At 38.5% G+C, this 10,951-nt stretch overlaps 2 protein-coding genes across 2 annotated transcripts; one reads left to right on the forward strand and one right to left on the reverse strand.

Annotated features, from left to right (window-relative positions):
- Positions 1-3,028: 3,028 nt before the first annotated feature.
- Positions 3,029-3,716, reverse strand: LOC107404245 (elongation factor 1-alpha). Its single transcript, XM_016011198.3, has 2 exons — positions 3,258-3,716; positions 3,029-3,040 (listed from the first exon to the last, which is right to left on the reverse strand). The coding sequence occupies exons 1-2, from the start codon at positions 3,714-3,716 to the stop codon at positions 3,029-3,031; spliced, it is 471 nt and encodes a 156-aa protein (XP_015866684.3).
- Positions 3,717-6,323: 2,607 nt separating this feature from the next.
- Positions 6,324-6,974, forward strand: LOC132803112 (uncharacterized). Its single transcript, XM_060815360.1, has one exon. The coding sequence runs from the start codon at positions 6,324-6,326 to the stop codon at positions 6,972-6,974; it is 651 nt and encodes a 216-aa protein (XP_060671343.1).
- Positions 6,975-10,951: the final 3,977 nt, after the last annotated feature.

Consider the following 10,951-nt stretch of genomic DNA (forward strand, 5'->3'; position numbering starts at 1 on the left):
GAAAGCTAGCCTGGTTGGTACATTATACAGGCTACAGGGTTCTGTGGTAATGGGGTCGGCTGCTGTTTCAGTGTCCATGTCAGATTCAGATGTTACTCGTTTGTGGCATATGAGATTGGGCCATATGAGTGAGAAAAGTTTGGCGATGTTGAGCAAACGGAGTTTGCTTGGTGATCGGAGTATCTCGAAGTTGGAGTTTTGTGAACATTGTGTGTTTGGAAAGCAAAAGAGAGTTAGCTTCAGTACTGGAATTCACAAAACCAAAGGTACTCTAGACTACATTCATTCAGATCTTTGGGGACCCGCACGTACTGCTTCTAAGGGTGGTGGCAGATATATGTTGATCTTCATTGATGATTTCTCCAGGAAGGTCTGGGTATATTTTTTGAAGCACAAGAATGACGTATTTGCTATCTTCAAGCAATGGAAAGCTTTGGTAGAGAAGCAGACGGAAAGAAGGGTGAAGCGCCTTCGTACAGATAATGGATTGGAGTTCTGTGATGGTGTTTTCAATGAGTTTTGTAGAAACGAAGGGATTGTTAGACATCTCACAGTTAGAGGAACTCCGCAGCAAAATGGTGTGGCTGAGCGGATGAACAGAACTCTTATGGAGAAAGTCCGATGCATGCTGTCAAATTCTGGGTTACCACAGGATTTTTGGGCAGAAGCAGCTGCTACAGCTTGCTACTTGATGAATCGTTCTCCATCGGCAGCAATCGATTGCAAGACTCCTGAAGAGGTATGGTCTGGAAAACCTGCTAATTATTTAGATTTGAAGGTGTTTGGATGCCCTGCCTATGTTCATGTTAATGATGGTAAGCTTGAGCCTAGATCGAAGAAGGGCATATTTCTTGGTTACCCGCAGGGTGTAAAAGGATACAGAGTTTGGCTTCCTGATCCAAAGTCATCTAAGGTTGTGATTAGCAGGGATGTTGTGTTTGATGAGATGGCAATGCTGCATCCGAAAAAGGAGCTCGTTGTTTCAGACAGTATGCCAAAGCAGGTGGAGTTTAGGGTGGAGGAAGTAAGTACTTCACAGAATGGTTCAGTTTCAGGCCCATTTGAGACACCCACTCATGTGGAAGAAGAGAGAATTGAGGAGGTGCAGGAGCATTCGATTGCCAAGGATAGACCTCGCAGGGAGATCAAGAAGCCCTCTAGTTTAGCTGACTATGTCACTTTTGCTTGTGTTGCAGCACAGGAGATCGAGAGTCCCAGTGATCCTTGCAACTATTATGAAGCCATTTCATGTGAGGATTCTGCAAAGTGGTTAATTGCTATGCAGGAAGAGGTGGAGTCGCTTCATAAGAACCACACTTGGGAGTTGGCATTACCTCCAGAGGGTAAGAAGATTGTGGGATGCAAGTGGGTCTACAAAAAGAAAGAAGGCATCCCTGGTGTTGAAGATGCGAGGTACAAAGCACGTTTAGTAGCGAAGGGGTATTCACAGGTACAGGGAGTTGATTTTAATGATATATTTTTCCCTGTCGTTAAACATACTTCTATTCGTGCTTTGTTAGCGCTAGTTGCTATGCATGATTTAGAGTTGGAGCAACTAGATGTGAAGACTGCTTTCTTGCATGGTGAGCTTGAGGAGACAATTTATATGCAGCAACCCGAAGGTTTCGAGGTTGAAGGAAAAGAGGATTATGTGTGTTTGTTGAAAAGGTCCTTGTATGGTTTGAAGCAATCCCCTCGTCAGTGGTACAAGCGGTTTGATGGGTTTATGTTTAGCCATGGCTATTCTAGAAGCCAATATGATAGCTGTGTGTATTTTAGGAAGTTGGAAGATGGCTCATTTATCTATTTGTTGCTTTATGTTGATGATATGCTGATAGTGGCCAAGAAGAAATCCGATATCAACAGATTGAAAGCAGAATTGAGTGGTGAATTTGAGATGAAAGATTTGGGAGCGGCAAAGAAGATTCTTGGTATGGAGATTGAGAGAGATAGATCTGCAGGTAAACTTTTCTTGACTCAAAGATCTTTTGTTGAGAAAGTTCTGGAGCGTTTTGGAATGAAGAACGCTAAACCTGTAAGTACTCCATTAGCTACTCATTTTAGATTGTCTGCTGATATGTCACCACAGTCGGATAGAGATATTGAGTATATGTCACATGTTCCTTATTCTAGTGCTGTTGGTAGTTTGATGTATGCTATGGTGTGTACCCGTCTTAACATTGCACATGCTGTTAGTGTTGTGAGCCGGTATATGGCTAATCCTGGCAAACAACACTGGCAAGCTGTCAAGTGGATTCTAAGGTACTTGAGAGGCACTACTAACACTTGTTTAGAGTTTGGTGGAAGTAAGGAGGGTGTACGTGGATATGTTGATGCAGATTTTGCTGGGGACCTTGATAGAAGGAGGTCCACTACTGGTTATGTATTTACTCTTGGAGATACTTCTATCAGTTGGAAGTCTGTTTTGCAAGCAACAGTTGCACTATCAACTACAGAAGCTGAATATATGGCTATAGCTGAAGCGATGAAAGAAGCTATTTGGTTAAGGGCGTTGATAGGTGAGTTGAGCTCTGAGCAGGAGAGTACGGTCATCAATTGTGATAGTCAGAGTGCTATCTATCTCACTAAGGATCAGATGTTTCACGAGAGGACAAAACACATAGATGTTCGGTATCATTTTGTACGTGATGTTATTGCTCGTGGAGATATTGTTGTCAGCAAGGTGAGTACTCATGATAATCCTGCTGACATGATGACCAAGGCACTTCCAGTAGCCAAGTTTGAGCATTGCTTGGACTTGGTTGGTGTTTGTTGTTGAGCTTTGCCTTTAAAGGCTTTTGTGGAAGAGGATGGCAACTTTTATCGAAGATTGGAGTTTTGTATATTTTTCATTCCTTATATGGAATTCGTGTCAAGGTGGAGATTGTTAGAGTTAGTGACCCGAATTCTTGTTGACCCGACCCGAAAAGCTCGTGGTGCGACCCATTTGGTGAAACTAAATTTTGGAGAAAAATTTGAGGCTCAGTGGTGGAAGCGGAGGTCTCGGGCCGTACGGGCCTGTTCAATTTTAGGGTTTCTTCTGTACTATATATTTTTGGTTTTCGGCTGTAATTAGGGTTTTAAAGGGATCGCGCAGTCAGGCTCACCTTTTGTACCAATCTTTCGATATTGGATTTGCTTCTCCCTGCCCGTGGTTTTTCCCGTCAAGGGTTTCCACGTAAATTGTGTGTTTGTTCTTCGTTTTCTTTGTTTCCGTTGCTATTTGTTTTTCTCCCAATTCCGTAACAATAACTGACCTTGTTGTAGCAACAGATCATCTCTTTGACACCAAGGATGAAAGCAAGCAATGCATGCTCCCGAGTCTGTTCATCTAATTTGTAAGGAGCAGCGGTGGAATCAACAATTAGAATGGCACAGTCAGCCTGAGAAATGCCGGTGATCATGTTCTTAAGAAAGTCGCGACGATCAGTAACATCAGTGACCGTGAAGCGGTACTTAGTTTTCTCAAACTTGAACAGTTCAATACCAATTGTGGTACCATGCTTCTGCTTGGCCTCGAGCTTCTTAAGCGCCCAATCATACTTGAATGATCTCTTTTTCTTCTCAGTAGCTTTCTTGTCTGACTTCTTAGAAACATGCTTTTCAATGTTAGTACCTTCAAGATTAAAGATTTTACAGGCAGTTGTTGACTTGCCAGATCCGAATTGGCCCATGACCACAATGTTAATGTTTACCTTCTCGTTGCCTGTTGGCATTTTGTAATTGAAAACTGCAATGTAACAGATTACAACTTAAAATTATCCATCGGATGAATAATATCACAAGGGGCCAAAATTATAACACATATACAAATTGACAAAGAAGTAAACAAAAGTCCTATTAAAACAAAAAAATAAAAAGCTCCAGGGTACCAAGTAAAACACAAACATATCTCAGCCCACAATTGCAAATTACAATGCTTCAATTTGAGCATCGAAAAACTATGTGCATATTTCAAATCTGTAGTTTTAAAAGAAAATAGTCAAATCAAATTACAAGCCATTGGGAAAATTAATAACAATCATAATAATAATAATAATAATAATAAATCCTCAAGTTCTTAATTTAGCCTGACTGAACAATATATCAAAACACTGCAGCCCCGGTAAAAGACAGCAACCAAAGAAACGACGACAAAACCAAATAAACAAGCCAAAGCAGAAATTTTTTCTTTTTAAATAAATTAATGGAGATATTAATTTATAAAAGCTTCACTCTCAAATCTAGCAAGGAAGACTTCTAAAACTGCAATGTGTAAAACTAATTTGAGAGGTTAAGAATCAAAGACAAAACTATGATTGGGTTTTAAGAAATGCTTCTGATTTTATTAATACGTTTGAGATCGGCGCTCATTATACTACAGTAGCGGCACCAGCTGGTGGTTTTGAAAATCTGCAAGTGGTAGTAACCGGTTGTCTATGGGCCCTATGCCCAGCATTTTCTTTCTTTTTCTTTTTAATTTTGGTTTTTTGTAAATAGCCCTTTAAAATAATCTCAATTTATTTATTGTACAAAATTCTCATTTATATGAAATGGCTAAATAATTAACCACGTTAATTGCAAAATAAGTTAATGTGCTACATTATTATTATTTTTTTTCTTTCGCTTTGTTCCATTGAATGTAATGAAATTATGATAACTTATATTATTAACTGTATATTACATGAGAATATATATTTATAAAAAATATATACATTTATAAAATTAAACCTAGATTAATTATTATCCCATTTAATATTAATTTCAATGCAATCATATTTCATGCACGGCATGCGATGGAGACAGAAAAGAAAAGGAGACGCGTATGGGTATGACGTAAGAAAAGGGACGCGTATGGTGTAAGCTGATGACGAGAAAATATAAGACCGTAGGGAGGGAAGAGATAGAGCTGAGAAAATTGTCAAATAGGCCCCACCAACTGCCCAATAATAGTTTGACACGTTTCATTCTTATAATTAATATTTGTTTACTCATTTATTTTTTCTTCTGCACACGTGTTTTTATTTATTTATTTATTTTTATTTATTTATTATTTATTTTATTTAGTTTTTCTCTTTCATTCTACCTTTTCTCGGCAACTCATCTTTCCATTCATCTTTCCAAAAATCCAACTCAGAATCCCAGAAGAGAGAATTAGCTAGAATGATTTAAAGGGATTAATTTCAAAAACATCCCTCCTGTTTTAAAAAACTCTACTGTAGCTCCTAGTGTTAGTTAAAGTTGACAATTAAAAGGTAGAAAAACAATTATGTCTTAAAAATTTAAAAAAAAAAAGTGAGATGCATGTTAGAATAGTGTATAAATATAATAAAAATGCAAAAGTTAAGTTAAGATATATATATATATATATATATATATCTATATATATAAAATAAAACAAAAGAAGGGGAAAAAAAAATCTTACAATGGTATTTTAAATTTAATTTAATTATCATCAAGGATAAAAAAGTAATTCACAATTGCATAAGGAAGATATTACCAATTTTAAAGAATTGGAATAGAGACGTGTTTGGCTTCTGTCAAACTAGAATAACAAAGTTAGAGAATGAGCTTCAATGAATTCAACGCTTAGCTTTGTCGGTGGAGAATCTTTTAGAAGAAAGGAAGTGTCAAGGAGACCTGAATGAATGGAGGAAACGGTTGGAAATGATGTGGAGGTAGAAATCGCGAGAACTATGGCTTAATGTCGGGGATAAAAACTCCAAATTTTTTCATACCATAACCGTTGCGAATAGAAGGAAGAATTTTATCCCGGCTCTGTAAGATGCTGATGGTAATTGGAGAGAGACCAGGGACACCTTGGGGGTACTTCTTATCAACGAATTTACGAAGTTGTATGAGGCTGAGGATATGAGAAGAAGCGAACGAATTGGTGATCTTATCCCCTGCTGTGTACTGAGGAAGAAAATAGAATTTTAGAGTCTATCCCCACAGCTTGTGAAATTTGGAATGTTGTTCGGAATATGCACCGGACCAAATCCCCTGGGCTAGATGGTATGCCTGCGGTATTTTTCTAGAAATATTGGCATATAGTGGAGCCAGATGTCATTCGTATGGTTTAAAATGTGTTCCAGTCGGGATTACTCCCTAGAGACATTAACCGATCTTTTGTGTTGTTAATTCCAAAAGTCACTGGTGTTTCAGAATTTAAGCACCTCCGCCCTATTAGCTTATGCAATACCTTATACAAAATTATATCAAAACTCTTAGCAGATAGGTTGCGACCAGTTTTAACGAGGATTATTTACCCAAACCAATTGGCGTTCATCCCTGGGCGTTGGATAGGCGAAAATGCTATCCTAGCTAACGAAGTGGTGCACGCTATGAAACTCAAGAAAGGGGTTCGAGGCATTGTTGGAATCAAGATTGATTTGCAAAAGGCGTATGATAGGGTTGATTGGGTCGTATTGACAAGAATCTTAACTCTCTTTGGGTTCTCTGATAAATTCACCAAACTAGTGCTTAATTGCATGTCGTCTATGAATATGGAGCTCCTGCTGAATGCGAGTGTCTTTGGTCAAATCCTGATGGGTAGAAGACTGCGGCAAGGTGACCTAATTTCATCGTTCCTGTTTATTATCCTGATGGAACTTCTTTCAAAAATGCTGCTCAAATGGGAACGGGATGGGAAAATCAATGGCGTTAAACTTGGCAGACAAGCCTCGTCGATCATCCATCTTCTGTTTGCTGATGACTTGCTGATTTTTTGCCGGGCTAATATGGACGAGGTCAAGAATGTGTATCAATGTCTTCAATTGTTCTATAAATGGATTGGGCAAGCTTTCAATAAGGAGAAATCTGGCTGTTTTTTCTTTAAGAACGTTACTCCAAGAAGCAGACTAGATATTAAGTGGTGCTTAGGTATGAAAGAACTCGACAACAAGTCAAAACACCTTGGTCTGCCGCTCTTTATTGAAAGGAATAAATCAACAGTGTTCGAAGACTTAAGAAGGAAAGTAGAAGACAAGCTGTAGGGCTAGAAGGCCAAATTGCTTTCTCAAGCTGGTAGAACTACATTGATTAGACACATGGTTAAAGCCATGCCTCTCTACACAATGTCTTCCTTCCTCCTCCCCAAACTCTGGTGCACGAAACTAGAACAGATGGTCTGATCTTTCTTTTGGAAAAATAGCTCAAGTTTTCCAAAAGGATATTGTCCTATCACTTGGAACAAAGTGTGTCAACCTAAATTGTAGGGGGTTCTGGGATAAAGAAGCTGTGGTGTTTCAATAAAACGATGGTGGCAAAACTTGGGTGGTGCCTAGCAACGAAGGAGGAAAAGTTTTGGGTGCAAGTAATCAAAGCCAGATATTTCCCTTTCTCTTCTTTCATGAATTGTTTAAAGAAAAGGGGCTGTTCATGGCTTTGGTCGGGAGTCCTAGAGGCAAGAAAGCTGTTAGTCAAAGGATTGTGCTTCAAAGTGGGTAAAGGGAACTCTGTTGATTTCTGGACAGACCCTTGGATACCCAGCCTGAAAGGCTTTCGACCGCAACCACTCACCCAGCAATGTTATTCCGTAAGGATGGTTAGCTCCTTGAAAAATGCCAAAGGGGGATGGGACATGGAGAGGTTGATCGGTATTTTTGATAATGATTCTGTTCGAAGCATTAAAGATATTTTCTGGGCAGTGAATAACATGGAGGATAAACTCATTTGGATGAAGACTAGAAACGACGTGTATAGTGTGAAGTCAGGGTATCAGTTGGAAAGGGGGGACGCTGTAGACAGGGACAGGTGGTAGACAGATCTTTGGAGCAGCTTTCTTCACAAGAGAACAAAAATGTTCCTTTGGAAGTTGTCGAATTCGGGCCTCCCACTGTTCATGAATTTAATGGCTAGAGGAGTGCAAGTTGAAAGCAACCGTTGCGTTCATGGTTGTGATGCTATAGAAAGTGAAGTGCATGTATTTTTTCATTGTGAAGTTGCAAAATGTCTACGGTTTGCCATTCCATGGAACATTAGATGGGATATGCTGGAAGCTACTGCAATAAAAGACTTCCTCTTTTGTTTGGCCAACCCTGTAGGAGTTCTTCCGGTTCAAGAAGCAGATGAAGAAACTTTTTTTGCTTTAAATGCCATCACTTTGGAACATCTCTGATGGCTGTGCAACAAGGCTCTTCATGAAGGAATCAAGCCGCAATTTCTTCTCTCTCTAGATCTGATTTTGCGCAGGTTAAGAGAACTATAGGAAGCTAAAACTCGGGAGGATAAGGCCATTCGCAATTACATAGGAATGACTGTCAGGACCCGTCCAAGATCTCTCACCGGAATCCTAGACAAGCCCTGATCTCAAGAAAATCCTACAGGACCTTCCAATGGAAAATCCGGCAAAACCTCCCCTAAGGGTTGGACTTACCACAAATTTCCTGCACTGAAAACACATCACCTTATTCCTCCCACATTACTACAATTTAATTTAAAAAAATTTGCAGCACTTCAAATGAATAATAGGAAATCAGTGCATAATTAATAAATAAATATCCAAGACAGTATACAGAGCTTCATAGAGTACAATTAAGTATGGAAGTTATACAACAAAGATGAAAGAAATATTGCAATAGAAATAAATGAAAATAAAGAGAACTCCTCGAGATCAAATGATTTTGGCACACATACAAACACAAGAATTAAAAAAATAAATAAATTAAACATTAAAACATAAAAGAGAGAGAGAGATAAGAAAAGAGTATGTACTCACTTTCTTTGGACAAGAAGTAACACAGGAGCCATTAAAAGTAGTACATCCTATATCTGTCTTCCCAACTAACAAGAAAATGATCTCAACAAAAAGAAAAATCAACTTTGAATCAAACAAAATAAGAAAAAAAATTTAAAATTTAAAATTAACTATTGAAAATGTCCAGATTGATGTTAACAAATCGGAGCAGACACAGATCTTATTATGTAAGACCATAAAGAAGATAGGAACATAGAGGTATTCAAAATACCTCTTCTCTTCTTCTTTCTTCACGCAAGCCGTTTCCTTATATTATTATTATTATTTCTTTTTGTGGGGCCAGCTTTACAAATGGAGGCCACGGTCAAACCTAGGACCTGGGAGTGTATTCCCAGTGGTCTGGTCAACATTACAAATACCCACTAGTTAGCTTTTTAGCTATATTAGTTGAAAGAATAATTAAGATGTAATTAGGAATGAAAGCATTGAATACACCATAAAAATTCCCCAAACACGAACTAGTTCCTGAAATATTGTAACTCTTAACATTATGACAAAATAATGCATGATGTTAGAATTAAAATAACCCCTGCATCTTACACCACACATACACAACCAGTAAACTAATACAGAATGGAAACAGATGGAAGATCCAATCTATAGAAGAATATCAGTAATATAATTTGCGCACTCCGGGCAATTTCTAAGTTACACGCAATCTAGAGTGAAAATCATTATTAGAGGCACCAAATGAAAAATATATACCAGTGCATACAGAAGGGATGGTCATCCCAGTATTGTATAAACAAGTCAACATATATAAATAACTTTCATCCAAAAAAAAATAAAATTCAACCTAATTAGGACAATTTAGAGATTAACCTTTGAAAAAAAATAAAAAAGATTTGCTGTAACACCCCGTCCCGAAGTACATCCGAAATTTCTCAAATTTGACCAAGATTGACCAGGTTTGACCGTCGTTGACCGAGAAAGGATCAAATGTTGACTTTTTGCTCCTGATGGAATTTCACATTGACCGAGGTACCGTTACGAAGTACATGTTGTCATGAGTTCATATACTAGTAGCATGTCAAAAATGGAGCTACGATTTGAAAGTTATAAGCAAAACAAGTTGAGGTTCAAACTGTCCAAGGAGTGCCTGAGTTGACTTTTTGTTCATGCAAAGTTGAGCTTTGACTCATGTATGGTTGTGAAGTACTTGTCGATACGAGTTCATAGATTAGCGGCACATCCGATTTGGATATGTGGTTTGAAAGTTATGGACCTGTAGAATTTTTCAAACATAGTATTATTTTAATATTATTTTTAAATATGTGAATAGTTTGCCACGTGTGACTTAATAAAGGGTGCCATATGTCACAATGGTGAGATGCCACATGTCAACGATGATTAAATACCATATTATTTTATTATTATTTTATACAATAATATTATTTTAATATTATTTAATTATTTCTTTTATTTTCTTTTTATTTTCTTTCTTTTCTTTTTTCTTTTTTTTCCTTTCCCCCATGTGGGAAAAAAGGCCCACGGGCCCCTCCTTACTCTTTCTTCTTCTTATTCCTTCTTCTCCTTCTTTCTTCATTTTCTCCTTCCCGTCAATATATCTCTCTCCCTGCTGCACCTTTTCCGGCCATCGGACGGCCACACGGGCTGGCCATCGGTGAAGCCCAGCCGTTGGCTAGCTCAGGCACCAAGTTTGGCATCCGGCCGGTAGGCGACGCGCCCAGATCGGCGGTTGAAGCCTGCGGCGACTCATTTTGTTTTTCCGACGATTCTCGTCGTTTTCGGCCAGCCCAGTTCGAATTGCCACCCCTTTCCCCTTATTTTGGATCCTTTGAGTTCAAATATGGTCTCCAATTGTTTAAATTCGAAGTGGTTCGCGAGTTATGAGGAGGTGAAGTTCGGCCGGTATTTCCCGGGCAAATTCCAACAACCACCGGCGGAATTGGGGTCAATGGAGACCGGTAATGTGATTCCCATTCCACAAGCTTCGATTCAGTATATTACTTGTCAATTTTGGTTAACGTTTGTGTTAAACCCCCCAGGTACCGTGTATTATTTACCCGAATAAAATATTAATTTATTTGATATGTGTAATGTTGTTGTTCTAGGAGCAGGTGTGCGTCGTGGAATTGATCCCATAGAAGATCTTGGATTAATTGCGTGCTCCAGGTGAGTGACCCACCTTCGGAATTAATTTTAGGAGTCAAATTAATTATATTGTGATATTTTAATATTTGAATTTTTTAT

Source organism: Ziziphus jujuba, chromosome 3, assembly GCF_031755915.1.
Source record: "Ziziphus jujuba cultivar Dongzao chromosome 3, ASM3175591v1".
NCBI classification, from domain to species: domain Eukaryota; kingdom Viridiplantae; phylum Streptophyta; class Magnoliopsida; order Rosales; family Rhamnaceae; genus Ziziphus; species Ziziphus jujuba.